At 41.2% G+C, this 26,232-nt stretch overlaps 2 protein-coding genes and 2 long non-coding RNA genes across 14 annotated transcripts in view; 2 read left to right on the forward strand and 2 right to left on the reverse strand.

The window, feature by feature from the left end:
• Window positions 1–4,029, reverse strand: part of LOC121293956 (alpha-N-acetylgalactosaminide alpha-2,6-sialyltransferase 2-like) — a 108,209-nt gene extending 104,180 nt beyond the window's left edge. For 5 of the 6 annotated variants that reach the window (XR_005946649.1, XR_005946651.1, XR_005946653.1 and 2 more), the window contains exon 1: window positions 3,690–4,029. The gene's annotated coding sequence lies outside the window, so the exon portion shown is untranslated. The remainder of the gene's footprint in view (window positions 1–3,689) is intronic. The other variant, XM_041217444.1, reaches the window with a different exon arrangement.
• LOC121293958 overlaps window positions 1,581–26,232 on the forward strand; it is a 69,794-nt gene continuing 45,142 nt past the window's right edge. Inside the window, exons 1-2 of one of the 3 annotated variants that reach the window (XR_005946654.1) lie at window positions 1,581–2,067; window positions 4,581–4,720. This is a non-coding gene — a long non-coding RNA (uncharacterized LOC121293958). Of the gene's footprint in view, window positions 2,068–4,580; window positions 4,721–5,151; window positions 5,295–26,232 lie in introns of those variants that run through there. The other 2 variants (XR_005946656.1, XR_005946655.1) reach the window with 2 other exon arrangements.
• LOC121293959 lies at window positions 17,655–25,047 on the forward strand. The gene is made up of 2 exons (XR_005946657.1): window positions 17,655–17,807; window positions 24,628–25,047. It is a non-coding gene; the product is annotated as an uncharacterized LOC121293959 (long non-coding RNA).
• Window positions 21,055–26,232, reverse strand: part of cep131 (centrosomal protein 131) — a 103,211-nt gene continuing 98,033 nt past the window's right edge. For all 4 annotated transcript variants that reach the window (XM_041217441.1, XM_041217439.1, XM_041217443.1 and 1 more), the window contains 3 exons: window positions 24,812–25,008; window positions 23,835–23,895; window positions 21,055–21,514 (listed from right to left, as the gene is read on the reverse strand). In XM_041217441.1, coding sequence (XP_041073375.1) covers window positions 21,443–21,514; window positions 23,835–23,895; window positions 24,812–25,008 — 330 coding nt within the window. In that variant the 3' untranslated portion in view covers window positions 21,055–21,442. The remainder of the gene's footprint in view (window positions 21,515–23,834; window positions 23,896–24,811; window positions 25,009–26,232) is intronic.

A 26,232-nucleotide genomic window follows, 5' to 3' on the forward strand; every position in this document is an offset into this window, starting at 1 on the left:
GGGACTCAGAGGGGTTTCACAGTTCTCCAACCTCTGTAATCCCTCTCGAGCTCCTCAATGTTCTCTGGGGTCAGCAGTTGCACATGGCTGACCAGGAATCTCTCCTATTAACCGCCTGCCATTGACGTATGCATTGGAATGATTTGCGGGTTGATACTCGAGCTGTTTGTCCACGTTATGAACACACTTCCTTGGCCATCAAGTCCTGGGGTGGGACTCAAACCCAGAGCTTCTGGGTCAGAGACAGGGATGCTACCCACTGTGCCACAAGACCTCCCCAAGCACCATTATAGCAAGTACTAAAACTGATAGTTTAAGCAAAGCTGTTCAGATATGCAAACAAGGGGAGGAGAAATACTATTTACATCAATGTACTTTGAGCTCAGGCAAAGCAATTAGAAAGAATTTGCATTCGTATAGTGTCTTTCATGATTTGAGCACATCCCAAGACATCTTACAACCAGTGGAGTACTTTCTTGTAAAGTAGCCACTGTTGTAATGTACAATTTGTTAACCATCTACAAGTCAGGAGTGTGATGGAATACTCAACATTTGCTTTTTGGAGTGCAGCTCCAACAATATTCACCATCTAGCACAAAGCAGCCTATTTGACTGACACCCCATCTGCCAGCATAAACACTCACTCCCTACCACCAGTGACAGAAATGCATCCCATCTACAAGATGCACTGCTGCAACTCGCTAAGGCTCCTTCCACTGCAGCTAACAAACCTGCCACCTCTCACCACTTAGAAGAACAAAGACAGCAGACACATGGGAAAATCACTACTGGCAAGTTCCCCTCCAAGACACATACCTTCTTGACATGGAAATATATCACCACTTCTTAATTGTAGCTGGATCAAAAATCCTGGCACATCTTACTTAACAGAACTGTAGGCTGTACCCACATCAGGCAAAGTATAGCAGCTCAAGGACAAAATTGCCATTTTTTAAGGACTATCTTGACAAGGTAGAAAGAGAGAGTGAGCGAGACGGAGCGAGCAAGGGCGTACAGGACACAATTTCAAAATGATTAGATGATTGACACAGAACTTAGAAGTATTGTGAACTGTGTGTGAAAAGGGGAAGCTTCAAGTGGTTCTAGTTCTGTTGAAGGGTCATGAGGACTCGAAACATCAACTCTTCTTCTCCACCGATGCTGCCAGACCTGCTGAGTTTTTCCAGGTAATTCTGTTTTTGTTTTTTATTATTTTAAGCTTCAAGTGGACACAGATAGGCAGGTGGAATGGACAGACATATGGCAGATGAAATTTAATGCAGAGGAGTGTGAAGTGATAACAGTTTGAAAGGAAGAACAAGGAGAGGTAATATAAAATAATGGGTGCAATGTTGGAGGTGGTGCAGGAGCAGAGAAAGCTGGGGGTACATGTGCACAAATCATGGAAGGTGGAAGGACAGGTTGAAAAAGTGGTTAAAAAGGCTTACGGGCTCCTGGGCTTTACAACTGGGGTACAAAATCAAGGAAGTGAAGGATTTAGAGGGGGTGCATAAAAGATTTATGAGAATACTTCCAGGATTGAGGGACTTAATTTACATGGTAGATTGGAGAAGCAGGGATTGTTCTTTTAAGAAGGTTGAAAGCAGATGTGATAGAGGTATTCAAAATGATGAAAGGTCTAGACACAAGAGATAGAAACTGTTTTCATTGGCAGAAGGTTCACAAATCGGGGACACCAGTTTAAGGTGATCGGCAAAAGGAGCAGCAGCAACATGAGGGAAAAACTTTTTTGTGCAACAAGTGGTTAGAATCTGCAATGCCCGAGAGTAGTCAAGGAGGTAGTTTCAATCGCAGCTTTCTAAAGAGAATTGGATAAATACCCAAAGAGAAAAAAATTTACAGGGCTACGGGAAAGGTCAGTGCAGTGGGACGAGCTGAGTTGCTCTGGCAGAGAGCCAGCACAGACGCAATGGGCCAAATGACCTATTTTCTGTAGCCACTCTATCATTCTAATATCATGAGACTGACCTCCGGTTGATGAGTATCCCTGTCTGTTGAAGCAGTTTTATTTATGCAGCAATAGGCATCGTAACCACTTCCAAAACAGTAAGTTTACATGAAGCATATGATATTTCTGGATAATAGTTTGCATTGTTCTTGAGATTTTGCCAGTATAAAATAGTCTTATCTGATTAACATAAGTTAAGGAATGTGAACTGTATTTAGTTGTAATACGATGGTACCGATACGCCTTAACTTAGTTAAGTCCTCTCCCACCACCCCCTGAGAAAAATCTTGCTTTCTACAATTCCATTTGTATCTGGTGTTTACCAAACACAATCTTAAACGTTTAATCGTTCCATAGTCTTGCCTCCTGCCAGTCACTGGAGCAGACACAAACACAGACTGCATCAAAGGAGTTGAACCAAAAAATTAACTTTCAGGGTATTGCAAGAAAGTCTAACTTTTATGCCGCCTTGAAATAGGGTTGCCAACTGCGATCAAATGTATTCCTGGAGGTTCCATCACCTGACTTGCCCCCATGTTCCAGCCATTAGTCGGCCAACACATCCATCCTTGTGACGTACCGCCTTCCTAAGCCAATTGGAAAGCAAAAGACTCATTACCCAATTGGATGATGCCTAATTATCAGCCAAACACCCCACCCATTTTCAATATTTTTATGTCTGATAAAGAGAAATGTTTAAAGAAAATTTTAAAATAGATATCTTTTTTAATGAGCCAATGATTTCTCTCCAGGATTGCACAGGGCAGTGCCCTGGAGATTGGTCTTCATCTCTTGGAGACTCCAGGCCAACCCTGGAGGGTTGGCAACCCTACCTTAAAAACTCACTTCCAACACAGTGTAAACTCACGTTCCTTAGTCATAAGGAATTGGCCATCAGAAAAACACCTTAATCCTGAAGTGGGCATCACTATTCAACCACATGATAGACATGATGCAGGAAAACTATTTAACCCATCCCATGCTAATCTATCAAGAAACCGACAAAGCACCCCCAAATATTACAACATCCAACTGTTAAATATATTTCACGTGGAGATCATTTTCTTAGCCGGAAAGAATTTTCTGACATCAAATCCGAAATTAGTTTTTTGCCTGTTCGAACGTATTCTCTCTCCCTTCTTGTTACTGTTTATATTGAAGTATCATATTCCAGGTGATCCTTTTCTGTGATCACTAGATTATCTGGTCTCCTCTTAGCCAGCCCTTCCTCACAAAAAAATCAACCTTCTAGCTCTTCTTGCCCACTGCCTCCAGCCTTGTAAAGTGGCGACTAAAGCTAGATATCGTACTCAACATGGGGTGTGACCACAACACTGTGCAGGATCTGGCATTCCTCCAATGACCAGCGTGTAAACTAATGATAACGATTCCAGTGCACTCGTACACGCTCTGAACGTTACGCAAGCATGATACACAATTGATCCAACAATATTAACTAGTGTTTAAAAAAAAACGAGAAAGTGTCTTGGAAAAACAAAACTAAAAACATCCATTGCAACGTCCACAGCCTGAATTTCTGGGCTGGGCAGGAAGTGAAGGGTACTGCTCAACACATTTATCTATCTCGAACATAGACGTCTGGAGCTTTGAAGTAACTGCATGTTTCAGCGTGTAAACGCTCAGCACCCTCGCCAGTAATTGCAGCAGACGTGCACGCTTCATAAGAGCTAAAACAGCAAACTTTCCCCCTCGGACTTACCCAGGAAGTTGAGTTTCACGTGCTCGATTTAAAAATCACGAATTTCTCAGCAATAGAGAGAACAGTCAGCTGCCAATGCTGGAGTCAGTACTGTATTGCCCCCCACCAGAAAACCAGAATTACATATTTCACTGCATGTGGCTGACCGCTTCACTCCAATAAGTCGTGGCTTAATTTGTTATGTTCGAAATCCCTCCCCCCTAAAAATCTCTTCAGTCAAAATGCCGACGGCGCCTCAGTCGTACGGGCTTTTCAAACCACTCAAGAGAACACAACCCAAACACTACTCTTTTTGTTCACTAACTAACTGTGAGGGCACCGGGGGAAACAACCTAGGCGTGGCTTTGTAATCTCTGAAGAAAATAGCCTACTTCAGGAACAGCTGCTTATGAGCAGGAAGCTGGGTAATGTTCAGAAGTTGAACTGCTACAATAACTTTCCCTGATCAACAACAGAAAGCCACCGTTCTCGCCATCAAAAAGTTCCCGTTCACCCTTTAAGCTCTGCATCCATTGGACAATTGTTGCAAACTTCCTGTGCAATTGGTTTTAGTTTCAACCTAATTCTGTCAAATGGCGACCAGCAATACTTATACCCACAGTTTTGTTCTCAAAGCTGCAAAAGGTACACAAAAGTGACTTTTTGTAGTCGCTCGGCTGCATTCCAAAACACAACACAAATAACTAATCACATTAAAGTGCAGTGATAGAGGAAACGACATTGGAGTCACTAGTGGGACTGACCTGTTTGATCGCCTGATCTTCTTTCTTAATATTGACATTGGTGGAAGTGATTTTGAAATGTTTTGTAATGTTCTTCCAGATATTTTATGAATAAAGTATATTTTTCAAAAAAAATGCATTGAGTGACTTTGACCTTTGTCACCTTAAGGGCAAGGGCAGCAGGTGAATGGGAACACCATCACCTCCACGTTCCTCGCTGAGTCACACGCCATCCCAACTTGGACATCCGTTGCCCATTTCTTCATCATTGCCAGGACAAAATTCTGGAACTGCCTATCCATCAGCACTGTAGGAGCCCCTTTAGCAGACAGGGAAGGAATTCCAGGATTTTGATCCAGCAGATTCAATCGAGGCATTCAAGGGGGAATTAGATGATTATTTGAAAAGAAACAATCTTCAGGGTTACAGGGAGAAGGCAGCAGAATGGCGCTAGGTGAAATGCTCACCTCAGTCCCAGGACATCACTGCAGGAGTCCATCAGGGTAGTGTCCTCTGCCCAACCATCTTCAGCTGCTTCAACAGTGACCTCCCCCCCCATTATAAGGTCAGAAGTGGGGATTTTCACTGATAATTGAACAATGCTCAGCACCATTCGCGACTCCTTGGATATTGAAGCAGTCTGTGTCTATATGCAGCAAGACCTGGACAATACTCAGGCTTCGACTGACAAGTGACAAGTAACATTCACACCCCACAAGTGCCAGGCAATGACCATCTCCACCCAGAGAGAATCTAACCATTGCCCCTTGACATTCAATGGCATTACCATCACTGAATCCCTCACTATCAACATCCTGGGGGGTTATCATTGACCAGAAAGTGAACTGGACCTGCCACATGAACACTGTGGCTACGCAAGCAGGTGAGAGGCTGGGAATTCTGCAGCAAGTAACTTGCTCCACAAAAGCTTCCTCCCACCTTATATCGACCAAACTTCTCAAAATATCCTTCTGTTCCTTTCTCCCTCATGTGCTTATGCACACTTCCCCTTAAATATATCGATACCACTCACTTTACCTTCCTTGTGATCTTGGGCTCCATATTCTAAACATTCCCTGGGTAAAGCGGTTTCTCCTGAATTCCTTATTGGATTTATTAGTGACAATCTCATATTAATCGCCCCTGGTTTTGGTTTACCTTGTCAAACCATTGCACAATCTTAAAGACCTCTGTCATCACCGTTCACAGCAAAGAGGTTTTAATTCCACAGTGTGTGTGTGTGACACCCTCAACCAGATCCCTGCTGGGAAGTGAAGTCTGATTAATAGGTTCCGCTTCCAGTTGGGTGGCAAGCTGGTCAATGAAAATCACGCATAAGTCCATGCTGGGAGGAGGGGGGGGGGGAGCACCATCCTCGGGAGGGTGATTCCATTGAAGGGGTTGGGGAGGGGAGTCGATTGGGTGGACTGCCAATCTTAGGGTCCTGTGGGGTGAGATGCTTTGTTGGTGGTGGGGTGCAAGGTCAAGGTGGGGATAAAATCTGAGGTTTGGGGGGGGGGGGGGATTTTGTGAAGGCTGGGGTACTATGGAAGGGTACGGAGGACTGTTGGCGGGTGCTGGGAATACAGGTTGTCAGGCTGATGGAGAAGAGGTTGACGACCAGGTATAGGAATGACGAATCAGAGGCCCAGGAGGAGGGGTTGTGGAATTATAGGCCTGCGGGTGGATGAATGATGGTGGTTGGAAACAGAGGTCCTGTGGGGAGGGGTGGTGATCAGAGAACTCGCTGGGAAGTTTAGGAGGCAGTGCGTTAAGGCAGTGGGGTGTAGTGCCTGAACACAGGCAGCCAGACTGGATCCAGGAGTGGGCATAAAAGCTCTAGATCTATCAAGACAGAGCTGACAGATTCCCCAAGGCTCAGGAAACTCGGCCAACTAGAGTTAAAGCTGAACGATGATGAGACTCGCAGTGTGTTGGAGGTGGGTTTGGATGGGAAAATTCATTCTTAAGACTTTAACCCTCTGCCCAAACCAAAGTTGCCTTTTTTTTTTTCAGTGTTATGACACAGCCGATGGTAAATGCTGAGTTGTTCAAATTCCAGAGGGAAACTTGAAACAGCTACCACAACTAATTTTGCAATTTGTAAGCTTCAAGATGTGGGCTTTGAATTCAGTAGTAATAAGACCATTGAGCCTTATAGGTTTTTACAAAACTAGATTAAACATTTATTGATAAGAGAAATGATTTTAAGCACATACATATGTCTACAAATTATGACTACAATAACTTCTAAATCCCCTAATTAATCTGACTCCCAGTTACACCTCCATTAAGGCACATAGATTTTAAAACGTCTATTCAAAGAAACATGATACCCTGAACAATCCAACTCAAAGTGAATTTTCTTAACTTCAGTTCATTGTAGACAGCAGCTTGAGGCATAGATGCTGAAGGCTTTTCACACTTTGGTTTAGGCAGGGAGTTAAAGTCTTAAGAATGATTTTTCCCATCCAAACTCATCTCCAACACACTGCGAGCTTCATCATCATTCAGCTTTAAACTCTGGTTGGCCGAGTTTCCTGAGCTTGTGGAACCTGTCAGCTCTGCCTAGGCAAGGGCTTGACAGATCCAGAGCTTTTACACCCTTACACTTGCCTCCCCTGACACACAGCCTTTGCTTCTTTATACATATTTTCCCCTTTTAATGTAAATTCCCATTGTTCCACTATGTCTTTGGACTTTACTTCCCTGATCATAAAATATTCTCATAGCACGAATTTTACCAGCAATCTTTGGGAAAAATAAACACACTGTTTCTGAACTTCACCTGGCTTGGTGACACATTTCACTCCCTCTTTTGAAAACAATCTAGACTGGTTTATTTAAAAATGCAAATGTTCCCTTGACACCTATGTTTACCTACTTAACATTTCAAACCTAGCTTTATCTTTTCCAACACATCAAAGCCTTCAGATCAGCTGCCTTTAACTCAATTAAGTCTCACACAGACATGCACACACACATATTGCCAGATACTATTATTTCATAACAAATTCCAATAACATTATTATATCTTCCTGACACTAGTTAAAATTAACTCCAAGGTCTCTGTTAGTCCTGGAACATAACCATTGCCTGCCTGCAGCCTTCATCAATCTGTAAGGCTAGGTTAGCACCCTCCTTCATTACCATCCCTTCAAACAAGAGCAATCTAAATAAAAGGATGACCGAGCGTTATTAGCAATACTTTGTATTAGTCATGATATAAAACTATTAAGGCTGGTACAATGTATTCCTGTTGGGACAGGTTTCTGTGAATTGCTGAGCTGGATGTACAGTCATAGCTCTGTTCTCCTCAACCATGGTGGGAGGCAATGCTTTCAACAGCCAATGTGACTCTGGGGTTCACTGCAGTTATTTGGTGAGCTCAGACCATTCTGCTCCTCTTGCCTCTGGTTCATCTGCCAATTACCTTAAATAGAAGTTTTTTTTTTAACTTCTGTTCCTCGTAGATTTCACAACATTCTGTTACACTGGCCTTAAGGCAATCTGTGCCCATGCCAAAGAAAAGAGGGTAAGTAGGTTGGCTCTCTTACTCATTAGTAGGGTTCTTTCTGATAATTTTAATTAACTAGAGTTTGAGTGAAGTGAAGCTGCCTGAAGAGTGCCTAATCAAGACCAATACCATCATCAAACCAAGTAGGAGAAGGAAACAAATGCTTCTAGGATAGCTTACCTCTCATAAATACACTCCACCAACTATAGTTTTGAAGAATGTAAGTTCATATAGCTTAAGCACAAAGGAGTCAAAAGGAATTGGAACACGTTTTTTGGACTTTAATTCCTAAAATCTGATCTGTCCCTGGTCCTCAAAAAGAGAAAGATGTAGGAGTTTAGGCCATTGTTGGAATATGGCCTACCCTTTCACTTCTGATTGAGTTCACAGTGAGGCAACTGGAGGGATTCCTGATGGGAGCGGGCTCTAATTCCTCAGTTTAAAGTCTATTTTGTCCACCTCACAGCAAAAGGTTTGTCAGACGGCCGAGAACTGGAACTGCTGAAGTTGAAGCCTCACTCGACACTATGGAAATAATTTATCTGATTATTATCATGTTTTGAGTTGTCAATGGTGTGGTTTACAGGGTACTGAATGATATGGTCAACTGCCAAAAAAAACCAGTATTCACTAAGTAAAGTTAAATTCTAACTTGCTATATAGGTTCCAGTTACAAATATCTGCAGATTCTCTGATCTCTCTTGCTTGTGAGTACTATTTAGAACAACTTAGGGAGTTACATTTTATCTACAGTTCCTGTGTGAGTAGCATCATGCTGTCCTGTTCCAATGATAGCTGCAACAAAGTGCCTTTTTTATTTCAATGTAGAAGTCAGCCAGTGAAAAAAGGGACTTTTAAGCAGAAACATGACGTTAACAAGAATTCGGACACATATCATCCGCCATCTCTGAATAACTAAACTTAATGTAAAAAGTTGGAGAAAGGAGAGCTATTATGACTAACCGGTGGGTGACCGCACATTTTAAACACTGGAAATTATTCCTTATTTATCTATTCACTTAGAGTGGATAAAGCTGAAACACTCAACAAGTGATTGGAGTTTTTAGTACATGACTGGGCCTCACTGTGAACTCAATTAGAAGTGAAAGGGTAGGCCATATTCCAACAATGGCTTAAACTCCTACATCTTTCTCTTTTTGAAGACCAGGGACAGATCAGGTTTTAGTTATTAAAGTCCAAAAAACGTGTTCCAATTCCTTTTGACTCCTTTGTGCTTAAGCTATATGAACTTACATTCTTCAAAACTATAGTTGGTGCAGTGTATTTATGAGAGGTAAGCTGTCCTAGAAGCATTTGTTTCTTTCTCCTACTTGGTTTGATGATGGTATTGGTCTTGATTAGGCACTCTTCAGGCAGCTTCACTTCACTCAAACTCTAGTTAATTAAAATTATCAGAAAGAACCCTACTAATGAGTAAGAGAGCCAAACTACTTACCCTCTTTTCTTTGGCATGGGCACAGATTGCCTTAAGGCCAGCGTAACAGAATGTTGTGAAATCTACGAGGAACAGAAAAAAAAACTTCTATTTAAGGTAACTGGCAGATGAACCAGAGGCAAGAGGAGCAGAATTGTTTTTCTAACATCGCCAACTGTTATGATCTGAATTGCACTGTCCGAAAGGGTGGTGGAAGTGGGTTCGATAATAACACTCAAAATGGAATTGGATAAATATTTGAAAGGGAAAAACTTGCAAGACAATGGGATTAATTGGAGAACTCTCTCAAAGAGCAAGCAAGGGCACAAATAGCCAAATGACTTCATCCTGTGCTCTCTCATTCTATGAGTCTGTGATATGGCACCTTTCGTGTGTATAGGTCATCCCGAAGTGCTTCCCAGACAATTAAGTCCTTTGAATTGCAGTCACTGCTGTAACGTAAGTAAAGTTAGTGTAGTGTCAGCCTTGGCTCAGCAGTAGAGATCTGGACCTGTTGGCTAAGGGTCAAGTCTCAACTCTGAGGAAACATCAGCATGTAGCCTTGGCTGATACTTCAGTGCAGTACTGAGATGCTGCCTTTCAGATGAGATGTTAAAGAGGTCCTGCAATGCAATTCGATGAATAGCAGGGAGTTCTCTAATTGCCCCAAGCAATACTTATCCTTCAGCCATTGGTTTAGCATGATCATTCGATAGCCATATAAATAAACTTATATGACAGAATTTGTTAATGGCAAAAACAAATTAAAATTTATAGCAATTCAATCACCTTTGTTCATTATTAAAATGTGATTTGAATGTTCTAATGGAGTACACTCATTATGTAAAATTTAGTCACAAGATACAAACCTTGATTTATTTTTAATTGTGTAACATGACAGCAGTCACCCGACTGTTTCTGACACTTCGATCTATGTTTACAATAAGTGGCGCCTCAGAAGCCTGTAACTGCCAGTTAAGAAGTTGGTTCATATATCATATGCAGTCAGCTGCTATGATTGCACAACAATGATCCTTGATCTGTTTTCAGATATATTTTGATGACATCTAGCATTGAGGGTCTATTCCCTGCTTAAAAACTCACTCACCTTGTCACTGGCTCCATCCCTCTCCCTGGCAGCTGAGACTGAACCACACTGATTGCAACCTTGATGTCATATTTGACCCTGAGATGAGCTACCAAGCACATATCAGCACCATCACTAAAACTGCCCATTTCTACTTCCATAACATCACTTGACTCTGCCCCTACCTCAGCTCTTCTGCTGCTGAAACCCTCATCCATGTCTTGTTATTTCTAGACTTGACTATTCCAATGCACTTCTGCCCAGCTCCTAAATGCTAACCTCCATAAACTTGAGATCATCCAAAGTTCGGCTGTTTGTGTCTACACTCGCACCAAGCCCCATTCACCCATCACCCCTGTGCTTGCTGACCTGCATTGGCTCCTGATCAAGCAATGTCTTAATTTTTAAATTCTCACCGTGGTTTTCAAATCCCTCCCCCTTCCTGAACCCTGTAACTCCTTCAGACTCATAACCCTTCTAGATATCTACACTCCTCCAATTCTGACCTTTTTAGCTTCTCTCACTTTAATCACACCACCATTGGTGGCCGTGTCTTCAGCTGCCAAGGCCACAGAATTATCTCCCTAAACACCTCAGCCTCTCCACCTTCCCTTCTTCCTTTAAGACAGTCCTTAAAACCTATCCCTTTGGCCACATTCTTGGTCATCTGTCCTAATATCTCCTTATGTGGCTCTGTGTCAAATTTTTGCCTCACAATACTTCTATAAAGTGCCTTAGGATATTTTATTAGGTTGAAGGTACTACATAAATACAAGTTGTTATTCTATCTACATATGGTAAGTTACCATTACAGACATATTTTACTAAGACAGTCAAAATACTGTGTACCTACTACTTATAATGGTGAAAATAGATGACAGTTAGCATTCCTTCCTCAATTTACTCTAATCTTTTGGAGTTGAGCTTATGCATTTTTGTATTTGGTTCTACGTAAAGTAATAATTCTCAAAGTAGTTCTTGATATACACTGCAACACACTAGGATGGATCAGGTTAAGACTATGATATCACTCGGTGTGACGGGGTAGGGGAGAAAGTGGGAAAAAAAGTCAAAATACAATTCCCAGCACTCACTAAATGAACTGAGCCATTATTATATTGGTGTTTGAGAGAACTTGGTGCGCACAAATAGGCTACAAAGTTTTTTAAACATTACAACATTAACCACATGTCAAAAATATACTTCATTGGGTGCTTGATGCTTTGGAATGTCCTTAAGTCATGAAAGGGGCTATATAAATGCAAGACTTTCTTTTGAGGCATGCAACAGTGCACTGAGAGGAAAAATCAGAAAATGCTGGAAATACTCAACAGGCCAGGCAGTATTTGTGGAGAATAAACAGAGTTAAACCTTTCAGGTCTGTGACCCTTCATTAGTAAACTGAGGGCAGGTCACTGACCTGTAACCTTGCCTGGCAACAACAGGCCAACCAGTTAAAAAAGTAATAAACCTATCATTTTGCGAAGTCCATGAGCTCTGTCATAGTGCCAGCTACAGCTAGTGTGTCACCTTTGGTAAGGAATATGCTTTTATGTGTTAAAGCAAGGTTTGTGGATATCCCCCTGATGTGATCCAAAAATAGAAATGTCTTACAGAACTTCAGCACTGCTGAAAAAAAGAGACATGTCTAAACTTTTAGACTTGCACTCTTCAGGACACTTTGCAAGGATGCCAATATAAGGGGCAAAAATATATTGGTATTCTTGCAAAGTGTCCTGAGGAGTACAAGTCTAAAAGCTTAGACATGTCTCTTTTTTCAGCAATACTAAAACTGTTTTCTTGTAATATGTCACAGAGCTCCAGCAATTCTAATGGCTGATTCAATACCAGGAGTTTCCAAGTTTTAGAACCTGATGGCAGTTGTAAACATTTTTGGAAATCTCTCAAAGAGCTTGCGTATATGCCTTTTACACCTTCAGCACAATCCAAAGCGCTTCTCAGCCAAGCAGCACTTTTGATGTGTAGTACTGTTGAAGTGAAGGCAAGCGTGACAGCCAACTTGAGTGCAGCAAAGTCCCACAAGGAGCAAAAAGATAAGCGATTTCTTTCTCTAAACTGACCTTAGTTTAGGGATAAAAGTTGGCCAGGACATGAGCCTGGCTCACTCTTCAAGCTGCCCAATGTCCATTTGGACAAGCAGTTTAATGCCTCATCCAAAAGATGACACCACCCTTAGTACAGCACTGAAGCACCAGGGTATGCTCAAAATCTGGAGTGGAGCCTGAATCCATGACCTTCTGACTCTGAAGGAAATGCTATCATTGCTCCAAACTGAGAGAATTCTCAGCCCAGCTCCTGGGTAGAAGGGCAGATAAACTCATGAAATGGCATTATTTATTACCCTGTAAAACAATCAGCATGTTGTCTCACAGCTGAGGGATGAATTGATAGAGACGGATGAGCAGTGATCTCACTGAATGGCAGAACAGGCTTGATGGGGTTTTTAAAAATGTATTCTTTCATGGGATGTGGGCTTCGCTGGCTGGGCCAGCATTTATTGCCCATCCTGAATTGCCCTTGAGAAGGTGGTGGTGAGCTGCCTTCTTGAATCACTGCAGTCCATGTGGTGTAGGTATACCCACAGTGCTGTTAGGGACGGAATTTCAGGATTTTGACCCAGCGACAGTGAAGGAACGGCGATATATTTCCAAGTCAGGATGGTGAGTGGCTTGGAGGGGAACTTGCAGGTGGTGGTGTTCCCATGTGTCTGCTGCCCTTGTCCTTCTAGATGGTAGAGATCACAGGTTTGGAAGGTGCTGTCGAAGGAGTTTTGGTGAGTTCCTGCGGTGCATCTTGTAGATTGGACATATTGCTGCCACTGTGCGTCGGTGATGGAGGGAGTGAATGTTTGTGGATGGGTTGCCAATCAAATGGGCTGCTTTGTCTTGGATGATGTCAAGCTTCGAGTATTATTGAAGCTGCACTCATTCAGGCAAGTGGAGAGTATTCCATCACACTCCTGACTTGTGCTTTGTAGATGGTGGACAGACTTTGAGGAGTCAGGAGGAAAGTTACTCACCACAGAATTCCCAGCCTCTGACCTGCTCTTGTAGCCACAGCATTTATATGGGTAGTCCAGTTCAGTTTCTGATCAATGGTAACCCCAGAATGTTGATAGTGGGGGATTCAGCGATGGTAATGCCATTGAATGTCAAGGGGAGATAGTTCGTTTCTCTCTTGTTGGAGTTGGTAATTGCCTGGCACTTTTGTGGAGTGAATGTTACTTGCAACCTATCAGCCCAACCTTGAATGTTGTCCATGAATGTTGAGTCTACTGCCAAGGATTGTTGCTGCACACCCTACGGTGTATGAGCTATCTCTGCCGGCAACTTCCAGATTTCTGTTTTACTAAACATATGCAGATGCCAGAAGTTGCTATTTACTCCAAGATGTAGATGAGCACTTTTATCCTCATCTTTATTATTAATACAAAATCCGGGCCAATAATTTTCAAACACAAAACATGATTCAGACTTACCCGGAGAACAGAAGGCTAAAGCTCAGGAAATTAAACGTAAACTGCTTTTAAGAAAGTAAATGTGTACCATAGACTCAATCTCAGAAGATGGCACATACTTTCATTTCTCATCCAATTGCTTCTTGAATCTGAATTAGGCCAAACTCTAATAAATTATATTTTATAAAGGAAATGGGCTAAGGTTTTCTATGTTTATTCTTATATCCAATTCCTACAACCCACACAGAGACTTTCATCCCAATTGTTTAGACAGGATATCAACTTGGATTTCAGAGATAAAAGAATATATCACAAAATACATTGTTACAGTGCTCCAAAACCACACAATTTCATTCTGTGTTTTTTCCAAACGTCTATAGCTACAGAATTGATATGTTAACCATAAATCAACTGGATGTCCTGCATAAATTAAATAACTGGGCACACTCCAAGCTGAGTTTGGAACTTTTCATCATGATGTTGGTACAAAGCTATGATTTAATTGTGTGCACACTCCTGCTTTCTGTTCATCATTTTCATGGGAAAGCAACATGCATGCAGCAGATGTGAGTTACACATTCCACAACAACAGAGGCATTCAAACTCCCCTCTGCCAGTAACTATTGCCACTCCGATGTACCCAATGTACTTAGCAACACCTTTGTCTCCCCTCAGCCAGTTTGGGGAAAAATTTTCATAAGAGCAATGAACACAGGAATTAGGAGCAGGAGCAGGCTACTCTGCTCCCCGAGCCTGCTCCGCCATTCAATAAGATCATGGTTGATCTGAATGTAACCTCAACTCCACATTCCTGCCTACCTCCAATAACCTTTCACCCCCATGTTAATCAAGAACCTATCTAGCTCTGCCTTAAAAATATTCAAAGACTCTGCTTCCACCGCCTCTTGAGGAAGAGAGTTCCAAAGACCCTCAAAGAAAAAAAATTCTCATCATCTCTGTCTTAAATGAGCCACCCCTTATTTTTAAACAGTGACCCCTAGTTTTAGATTTTCCCACAAGAGGAAACATCCTTTCCACATCCACCCTGTCAAGAGCCCTCAGAATCTTAAAAGGTTTCAATCAAGTTGCCTCTTAACTCTTCTAAATTCCAACGCATACAAGCCTAACCTGTCCAGCCTTTCCTAAGACAACACACCCATTGCTGGTATTAGTCTAGTAAACCTTCTCTGAACTGCTTGTAATGCATTTACATCTTTCTTTAAATAAGGAGACCAGCACTGTACACAATAATCCAGATGTGGCCTCACCAATGCCCTGTTCAACTGAAGCATAATCTCCTTACTTTTGGAATCAATTCCCCTCACAATAAATGATAATATTCTATTAGCTTTCCTCATTACCTGCTGTACCTGCATACTAACCTTTTGCGATACATGCACTAGGACACCCAGATCCCTCTGAATCTCAGAGCTTTGCAATCTCTCACCATTTAGATAATAAGCTTTTTTATTCTTCCTGCCAAAATGAACAATTTCACATTTGCCCACATTATACATTCACCCACATTATGCAAATTCATGGATGCCATCGATGCTTAACAATCTTGCTTGTTCTATGGAAATTATAAAAGTCCATTCATCAATTCCTTATTATCTCATATGTTTTGTTTAGACATTGCCATTGTAATTCCACTTCAAATATCATGTCAAAGACCACACCAAACACATTCCAAAGTACCGCATTCTTAATGAAATAGAGAACACGGTTTAATAGAATGACTGCGATGCCACTCAGAGGTATGGAATACAATTGTACATTAAATTTAACAGCATAAAACTGGAATTTAAAAGTTTTCATAACTATAAAAGCAAAATACTGTGAATGCTGGAAATCTGAAATAAAAACAGAAAATGCTGGAAAAACTCAGCAAGTCTGGCAGCATCTTTGGAGAGAGAAACAGAGTTTCGAGTCCATATAACTTCTTCAGAGCTCTAGGTCACCTGGTCATAATGCTCATTTGGAGAGCCAGTGCAGACACGATGGGCCGAATGGCCTCCTTCTGTGCCGTTAAAATTCTGTGATAACTAGACGGCATCACAATTTGTTACTTTTGTTATACAAAAACTTGCCTATGGTGACTGTTCAATCTGACCATTGAATCATGAATTTCACAGAAAAATTATAAAAACAAGTGATTCAGTGTTTCAGGATAGAATGTTCTAATGTGTAGGCTGGGAGTGTATATGTCTCATAAATATACAGTGCATTGGTTATTCTTAATTGAAGCAAAACACTGGCAATTCCAAGTCATATAATGCACGCACATAGGAATAAAAGAAAACTTTTAAAATGATGGCAACTTTACTCAAGAAACCCATCATACACAATGAACCTAAAGTATTTTGATCGTAACTAATTAATAAATTGATGATTTTTGATACTCTTTGTTGCTTCAGAAAAGATCAACATTTTAATAACAGGTTGTGGTCCTAAAATACTACAAGTCTGAAACCAGTACCTTTAGAGTGTGTAGTGCAAGCACCAACATCGAGGCTATATTGTGGACTACGTTTCACTCTGCCCTCCAGGAAATCAGCACCAAGTTATGCTCCCCCTCCAGCTTTTCTTGTCAGCAAGATACAACAGTGCCATTAGCTTTCCCATAAAGTTCAGAAAGATTCAATACTGATGCCCAGGGAGATATAACTGAAGACTTGAGCAATTTTTGATTCCAATTTCAAATGAGCCCGGAGCTATATTCCACTTGATTTGAAGTCAAAAGGTGCAAGGGGTCTCATGTTGGTTAGCCTTTAATGTGTTTGTGGGATGGAGTGTGACCTGACTCCCGGGTTACACTGTGATTTTTTTGTGTCAACGTACAATGGAAACAGCTTTACAGAAATGAAGAAACCCATAGACCCTATTTGTACTGATCACGTAGGACTAACTAAATGAATACAGACATAATTCCCTCATTTAGCATCAGAATGGATTACGATAAAGTTATTATACAGTTGTAATGAAACATTACCGGAGAAGCTGAACGCCTACTCAATGTGACCAATAAGCATCATAAGTCTAAATTTTAAAAACTGATCCAATATTATAGCACACCAAATTATTTTCCTCCATTTGCAACCATCCATACTGAAACGTTAAACTCAGAAAATTAATTCAAACTAAATTGTGAGATTAGGACAAGTGGGCACAGGTTCCAACTTATAAAAGACAAATTGAAGAACAATAATAGGAACTTTTTCTTCCCATAAATAGTGATCAATGGTCATGGAGGAAAAAATCCAGACTCACTAAACCATTGGGTCTACCACAGAAGAGACTGTAAAGTGTTTCTGGATGGATGAACTAAAATGGGCTACATGGCCCTTCTCACACAGTACTAACTCGTGTTCTTTTAGTATATACCAGATGTCCAGGCTGTTGTTCTGAAGCTGGTATACGGTGCTAAAGAAGGTCAAAGCTCTTAGGTTGAAGCTTCTTTGATAATGACTATTGGCCATCATCACGAATCTTCAGAATTCCCAACAGCTTCCCACGTTTGTCTGCTCATTTTCTTTCTTGGCAATGAACTAGACTTTCTACAGAATTAATATTAGTTTTCATATTGCAGCTTAATCCTCGATATTTCAACCCCCATGTCCACACTGCCCCCCCCCACTTCCCCCAAAACCCCAATCTCTGTACAAATATCTTTGTTTTTTCTTGGCTATTATTTCTATACATTTCTGCAGTCACATGGCCTTTAATTTATTAAAACTTGTTAAAATTGCAGCCCATTCGTGAAACTTAGTCCCTTTCCCAGTCTTCTGCTGTATCGCCGGGAGGTCTCATCCATGTTTGCCTCTCAGAAGTCAAGAGGTATACAATATTTCAACAGGTTGGAAAATGGCCTCTTTTCAGGTGACCATCAAGCTTATATCTTTCACAAGCACATACAATGCTTTACAGATTGTATTTTTGTGTAAATAGATCTAATGTACATAGTAGTGGAGACAACCAACATGAGCAAGGAAGCATATTGCTGATTATCATCTACAACCCTCTCTCAGCTGATAAACCATTACTCCTCCATTTTGAGCACCACTGGGAGAAACCACTGAAGGTAGCAAGGGCACAGAACCTACTCCAGATGGGGCTTCAATGTCCTTCACCAAGAATGGCTCACTAGCACCACTACTGACTAAGCCCTGAAGGAGATCATCTGCCAGATGATGAGAGGACCAACACAAGGGGAAAAAACTACCAGATCGAGCATCCCAAAATTAGGCATACATCAGGTACTGAAGACTATCGACAGCATCAGAACTGTATTCTACCACAATCTGTAACTGCATGGCTTGGCATATCCCTCACTCTACCAGCATCATTAAGTTCAGGAGACCAGCTCTGGTTCAATAAGTATGGAAGAACATTCCAGGAGCAGCACCAGGCATCCCTAAAAATGAAGTGCCAATCAGATGAAGTGACAACACAGGACCACATTCAGGCTAAGCAGCAGAAGCAGCATGACATTGATGGAGATAAGCAATCCCTCAACCAATGGATCAAATCAAAGCTCTGCAGTCATGCCACATCCAATTGTGAATGGTGTTGGACAGCTAAACAACTAACTGGAGGAGGAAGCTCCATCAACATCCTATCCTCAATGATGGTGGAGCCCAGCACAAGTGCAAAAGGCAAAGCTGAAGTGCTTACAATTATCTTCAGCCAGAAGTGTCAAATGGATGATCCATCCTGATATAATCTGGAGATCTCTATCATCACAGAAGCTAGTCTTCAGCTAATTTGATTCATTCCATGTGATATGAAGGCTGAATGCATCTGACTATGTGCCCTGAAAACATCCCATAAGCTTTCCAGTATAGCTACAATAGTGGCACCTACCCTACAAAATGGAAAATTAGCCAGGAATATCCTGTTGACAAAAGACAGGACAAGTCCAATCCAATTACCCCAACAAAACTACTCTCAATCACAAGTAATTTGATGGATCTAATCACAATAACCTGTTCACCAATGCTGAGTCTAGGTTTCGCCAGGGCTACTCTGCTCCACACCTCATTACAGCATTGGTCCAAAAAATAGAGGGGAGGTGAGAATGGCAACTCTCACGATTGTTAGGGGGCAATTATCTCAGCCCTAGGACTTTGTTGCAGGAGTTCCTCAGGTCAATGTCCTAGGCCCAATGCACTTCAGCTGCTTTATCAATGACCTTCCCTCCATCCTAAGGTAAGAAGTGGGGATCCTGGCTGATAACTGGGCAGTGTTCAGTATCATTCATAATTCCTCAGATAATAAAGCAATCCATGCCCACATAGAGCTCAACTGGGACAACATCCACATTGTGCCAATAAATGGAAAGTAACATTCGTGCTACACAAGTGTCAGACAATGACCATCTCCAATAAGAGAGAGTCTAACCACTCTCCTTAACATTCAGTAGCATTACCATCGCTGAAGTGCCCCTCCATCAATATCGTGAAGGTCACCATTAACCAGAAGCTTAACTGGACCACACAAATCCTATGGCTTAATGGGCAGGTCAGAGCCCGGACATTCTGCGGTGAGCAGAAATTTCCTCCAATTAAATATTGAAAAACCGAAGCCTTTGTATCTAGGTCCTGCCACAAACTCTGCTCCCTAATCACCAATTCAATCCCTTTTCCTGACAACTTGATAAAGCTGAACCAGACTGTTTACAATCCTGGTGTCATATTTGATCCTGAGATGAGCTACTGACCATAAACAAGCACCATTGCCAAGAAGACCTATTTCCATCTCGGGTTGCATGGCCTGACTCTGTCCCTGTCTCCAATCATTTCCTGCTGATTCCCTTGTCGACCTATGTTGGCTTCTGATTAAGCAATGACTTTAAAATTCTTCTCCTTGTTTTCAAATCTCTCCATGGTCTCAAACCTTCCTATTTCTATAATCTCCTCCAGTCTCAGAATCCTGAGATATCTGCACTCTTTTAATTCTTTTGTGCATTGCTTTTGTGCATGGTGACCATGCCTTCAACTGTCAAGGCCCTAAGCCCCCAAGCTCTGGAATTCCTTCTCTAAACCTCGCAGCCTCTCTTTCCTCCTTTAAGATGCTCTTTGGCTAAGCTTTTGGTCATCTAATATTTCGTTATCTGGTTCGGTGTCAAATGTTGCATTACAACATCCCTGTGAAGCTTCTTGGAACATTTTACTACGTCAAAACTCCTTTGTAAATACCAGCTGTTGTTGTTGAGTAACTCACCATCGACAAAGCACAAGTCAGGAGTGTGATGACTCACCCACTTGCCTGGATGGGTGCAGCTCCAACATCATCCAAGAGGCTTGACAACATGCAGGACAAAGCAGCCATTTTACTGGCACCCTATTCACACCTTAAACATGCTCTCCAGCACTGGCTACAGTATGTACCATCTACAAGATAAGCACAGTAATTTGTATTTTTGTTTATACCCTCGTGCAATGTAGGTGCTGCTGGCAAAGTCAATATTTATTGCTCATCCCTAAATGCCAGGACGGTGGGTGATTAGGAAGTGGTTCATCAGCACCCACCAAACCCATGACCTTTAGCAGCTAGAAGGACAAAAGTAGCAAGCACATGGGAACACCACCACCTCCAAGTCCCCTCCACATCACACACCATCCTGTCTTGAAGGTATACCACTATTCCTCACTGTCTTTGGGTCAAATTCCTGGCACTTCCTGCCAAGAAATATAGTGGAACTACCTACACCACACAGACTACAGTGGTTCAAGAAGGCAGCTCCATGTACTTTGAGGGTTCACTAACAAAAGTACAGTTCAGGACAATCCAGTATAATCTTGTATAATTATCTGCTGCACATCCGCTGCAGAATGTGTTTTATGCTCGATGCTCAATGTACCAATTAGCTGCTGCCCTTGAAGTTGTGGTGTGGCGTCTTGCTCTGTCATACTACTGCTGACTTCAGGAAGGAAATAAGACATGGCATGGCTATCTGTTGAGGGAGGAAGGAGTGGATCAGCTGCAACAGATGTCATTTGTTCAGTAGCTCTTGCATTGTGGGGAAAAACAATATTAGTGTTTATTCATCAGATCTTCAGTTCAGCTTGGCGCTGAATTTCCCTGATTCGTTCTGGGTGGAAACACTTTTTGGAGTCCAAATGAATTGAAGAAATGAGTCATTTAATTACAAGAGATGCTGCAAAATAATGAAACTAATTGAAACATTTTATAAATTCCATCATGCTACACATTACAGCTAACATACAAAACAAGGACTGCAATTTGGGAAAATATTACAGTACTTAATGTAGAAAAATAAAAAACATTTCTTTTAAAAAGACTATTTAGCTCAAATGTTCGAGTTGGACAGCTGAACCACAGTGAGATTATTGATCAAAAACAAACATTAAATTAATGTTATTATGCTGGCGTTTGCGCAATTGGATCACACTTGTGCACATCATATATGCAACTCGATGGCGTGAATATTCCTAGTGTGATACTTATGGTCTCTGGGAACGCAATGGTCTCTGCTTTATTGGCCTACATGTTCATTTGCCAAGGAGTTGCTTTCTCTGTTGCTCAAGAAGGGCTTCAAGATGATCTGCTCTTTTATGTGCTGCCTAAACACAGAAAAACAATGATGCACAAGAATTAAAAGGCTTTTTTTTAAACCAAAATGGTGATATTTAATGAATATTTGAAAAATAGCTTGAAAGCAATAAATTGCAACATTCAGAAACTACAAGGCTAATTTCTGTAGCATTTAGATAATACTAGCGATGTGCTTGAATTAATGTTTAATATATGTTAAGTGCATGACATCTTTATGTGCTAAACTTTGCTCTCAAACAGAAGGCAGGGGGCCTTCCAAATCAAATATATACAGTGTTTTAATGTAAACTTATTGTGTATTGACACAGATACTTTGCAAATATACACATCCGCAAGCTAACTGCTAGCTTAACTGGCACCACCTACAGCTACGCTGTAATTCCTTGCAAGTTAGGATAAGTTATTCAAATGAGAATTAAAGATCCATCTCAGCACAAATTCCTGCAGGGAGCTAGGAGAGTTATGGCTGAAATCTGGAACTGTTTCTCGTACCAAGGATAGCACAAATCTAGAACCCTGTTCCACCAAAAGGCTGTGATGCTGGTGAAATTGATGGATGTCTGTACTATAGAATTTACAGCACAGAATCAGTGTTCCATTCTACTTGGGTCTTCTACTCAATTTACTTCATCTTACCCTATCAACATATCATTCTATTCTTTTCTCCCTCATAAAATTATCTTCCCTTTAAGTACATTTAATGCAATTCGCCTCAACCCCTCAGTGTGGTAGCAAGTTCCACACTTTCACCTCTTGAGTAAATTGCTAGAAAAGGGTGTCGAGGGATATGGAAAGACAGCTAGCAAATCGAGTGGAGGTGCAGGTGACATCTGATCCAACAGAATGGAGGAACAGGCCTGAAGGGCTGAATGAACCACCGCTGTTTCTACGGATCTTGACAGCAATGTCTATTTTGAAATCCGGAGTTTCAAACAGACTAAGGATCACATTCCCAATTGGCAACAAGTTGGCATTGCCAATAAAGATATCATTATTTTGGATTTAAGCATACCAGCTAAAAAATGGAATTCATAGTATCACTGGACTGCAAGCTGCCCATGTGTGTGAATGCACTGCTAAAGCTTGATCAATGAACAATGAATGGTTTCCAGCAGTGTGAAACTAGGCAAATATAGCTCCCATGTCCAACTTCAGAATTTAAAGTTCTTCAAGATTTTGTGATAAAGTTTAATTGTCTGGGTCTTTTTATTCACTTTGAAAATTTTTGCCCTGACTTTAACAGTTAGCTATGAAAATTCAATCCCACAAACAACTTTTCAGAGGCACAAGATCCACAAGTGCAGCCACCAAACAGGCAGCTCACAGCTTAGAACACCAACTGGCAGATAGTGCGAGGCAAACAACTGATTCAATCATCTAGGTGGAAATTCTGCAACTAATTTAGAAGATAATCTAGGGACACACACTCCATCAAGGAGGAGAGTGAATAAGGACTGGTTCAAATGCCAGAAATTCCGTAACCTAGGGAAATGTAAAAATCTCAATTCTACCAGATGAGGAAATAATTGGCACGTTATTTGTTTTTAAGTGGAACTCAAAAAGACCAGGCCTTTCCAGTCTTCACACTCATGGGGAAGTCAGATAAACTAACATTAGCAACAAGTCAACTGGGAAGAAGTTCAACAGGAAACCGCAGCCAGCAAGCACCCTTTTCCCTCCTGAGCTGCTCCTGACATTGGGTTCGGTACTGCCAAAGCTGATCATCAATTCAAAGTTAATTTGTTGGGTTTGCTAAGAAAGATCCCAAACAAAGAAAAAGTCCTTAGCAAATCCAGCAGGTTTATTCTGAGGTTGTCATAGCTGGTTTGAAACCCTGGAACAGCCCCATTACCTAATCAAGCCCAACACTAAAGCAACCAATGAAGCATCCATTACTGGACAATGCATTTGGAAACAAAAATGGAATTAAGATCAACTGCCGAAATGTTGAATGTAGTGCTCCTCTATTCAAACTGAGTAAGATCCCAACCCCAATTAGAAATTCAACCATGACAGGGCAAATTGAGGTAAGTTAGGAAGGAAGGGATATTAATTCTGGGGTGGGTGAAATTGGTATTTGAGCATTGTGTAATAATATCATGAAGCATTCATTTAAATCATATTTGTTGTACTGTTAAAAAGTGTCACAATTACAGGGGTAGAGAGCAACAAACGCATTGACTGATTGATATTAATAGTTACGATAATTTATAACAGGTAAACATAACCAGATGCCACAGATTGTGTATTTAATTTAAGTAGTCGGTGACAACTTTTGAAAATAGGTGAGAAAACAAACGTTTAGCCGATTTAAAAATGGACACTCACTTCATATTGTCTTCGGAGACTATTCACCGCTTCTTCTTTCTTTACTATTGCTACTTTTACTCTAAAACAGAAAAAAAAACAAATTCAGAGGGTTACTGCCATGCATGGCAGATCAGTCTTGAACGCCAGAAATCCACAGAAAGGTACTGATGAAGAATTCCATACCTGAAATTAATCTTTCCATTTCAGATGTTGACTGATCTGGTACTACAATGAATGTACAGCACAGAAAGAAGCCATTTGGCCAAATTGGCTTATGCCACATTTATGCTCCACATGTGCCTCCCCCCATCCTGCTTCATCTAACCCTATCATCAAAATCCTTCTATCCTTTCTCTTTCATGCACTTATCGAGATTCCCTCTAAATGCAACAATACTATTTGCACTCCCTGTGACAGTGGGTTCTACATTCTTACTACTCCAGAAAAAGATGTTTCCCCTGAATTCCTTATTAGATTTATTAGCACCTATCTTATTGTTATGGCCCCTAGCTTTGGCCTACCACACAGGTGCAAACATTTTCTCTTCACCTACCCTACCAACCCCCTTTTGTCATCTTAAAGATCTAAAACAGATAATCTCTCACCTTTTCTTTTACAGAGAAAAGCACCATAATCTGCTCAGCGTTTCCTGTTAAGTATATGCTCTCAGTTATGGTATCACCCTTGTGAATTGTTTTTGCACCTGTTCCAATGCCTCTATATCTTTTTAATAATTTGGAGATCAGAGCTGAGCATTAAGTTAAATAAAAGTTTAACATAACTTCTCTGCTTTTCGATTCTATCCCTCTAGACGACATTACACATGTAATTAGCGTAACTGATACGAGGATGTTGCAACTGTAACTTCTACATGTTGTGAAGAAATATTTGCCAGAAACAGGACTTCATTACATTTTCATGTTCAAACAGTAACCAGGCATCAGAGTAAATCTGAGCCTCTAAGATCCGACAAATCTAAACATGCTTCATCTCGCCTTTTATGGACCTCCTCCAGCTCTTCCTCCTTTTCCTTAGTGATTCGTTCTACTTCCAAGCGATGACGTGCTCTCATCTCAGACATCTCTGTCTTAAACCGTTTGTTTTCTTCCTCGGTGCTAACCAGCCGATCTGCAAACTCCTGACGAATGACTTCTGCTAAACTGTTTCTCTCTTCTGTAAGTCTGTCATTGATCTGGTTCCAAAACAAACAATAAAGTGACAATAAATTACACAGCAATAGTCCAAAGGCATTTCTTTATTAAGTTTCATGTAATCATAATGGAAGTCTCCCACACTGCTTTTCTTTCCCAGAAAGGATGAATATGCAATATTAATAAATTTGATCCATCCATATTTTGGTACAGGTGGTATTGCTGAGGAGGGGAACTGGAGGAACAACATGGACATTGGGGCCAGCTCTTGGATGCTCACTTGACACAAATCCCCATTCACAAGGTACTTCCTAGAAGGGGAAAGAAAAAAGCAATGCAGATGGAAAAATACAATGACTCAAGTGAGAGAGCCATGAACGGACAGGGTCTTGACAGATGAAACCTAGCCGTGACAAGGGTGCCCGTGTAATGAATGAGATGCTGCACCACGTACTAACTTTAGAAAATGACTTTCGTGCACTTTTAGTGTGCTTTAGTGTCAGCCCTGGTTGCATTCCTGCCTCTGATTCAAAAAGGTTGTGGTTTCAAGCCACATACCAGAGACTTGACCATGTAACCTGTGCTGACGCTTCAGTAGAGTGCCAGGGGAGTACTGTGCTGTTGGAAATTCCGACTTTTCAATGAGTCAATGATTGAGGCCCTATCTACCCTTTCAAGGGGAGGGGGGAGGAATCTCAAAGTGCTGCAGAGCTCAGAGCAAGAGAGAGGAAAATGAAAAATTAAGACAACATCCTCTTCTTTCATCTACTGGTTTCAATTGCTTTGTTAAAACGAATGCAACAATTTTCAAGTTCACCTCCTTTCCACGTAAGTACATGGTGCAGCATCTCATGCATTACACGGGCACCCTTGTCCGCTCATGGCTCTCTCACTTGAGTCATTGGATTTTCCCATCTGCACTGCTTTTTTCTTTCCCCTTCTAGGAATTACTTTGTGAATGGGGATTTGTGTCAAGTGAGCATCCAAGAGCTGGCCCCAATGTCCATGTTGTTCCTCCAGTTCCCCTCCTCAGCAATACCACCTGTACCAAAATATGGATGGATCAAATTTATTAATATTGCATATTCATCCTTTCTGGGACCCGAGCAGTCCACTGAGGATTCAGATGGTCAAACCACTGAGAGTGGAGGAGTATCAGGGAAATTTTCGGTGTACTGTTTATGTAAATTGTGCTATATTAAACTTCTCTTTTGACTGTAGACAGTAATATTGAAAATGAATCTTGAGCAATCATCTGTTTTTTC

This window comes from Carcharodon carcharias, chromosome 22, assembly GCF_017639515.1.
Source record: "Carcharodon carcharias isolate sCarCar2 chromosome 22, sCarCar2.pri, whole genome shotgun sequence".
Taxonomy (NCBI): Eukaryota; Metazoa; Chordata; class Chondrichthyes; order Lamniformes; family Lamnidae; genus Carcharodon; species Carcharodon carcharias.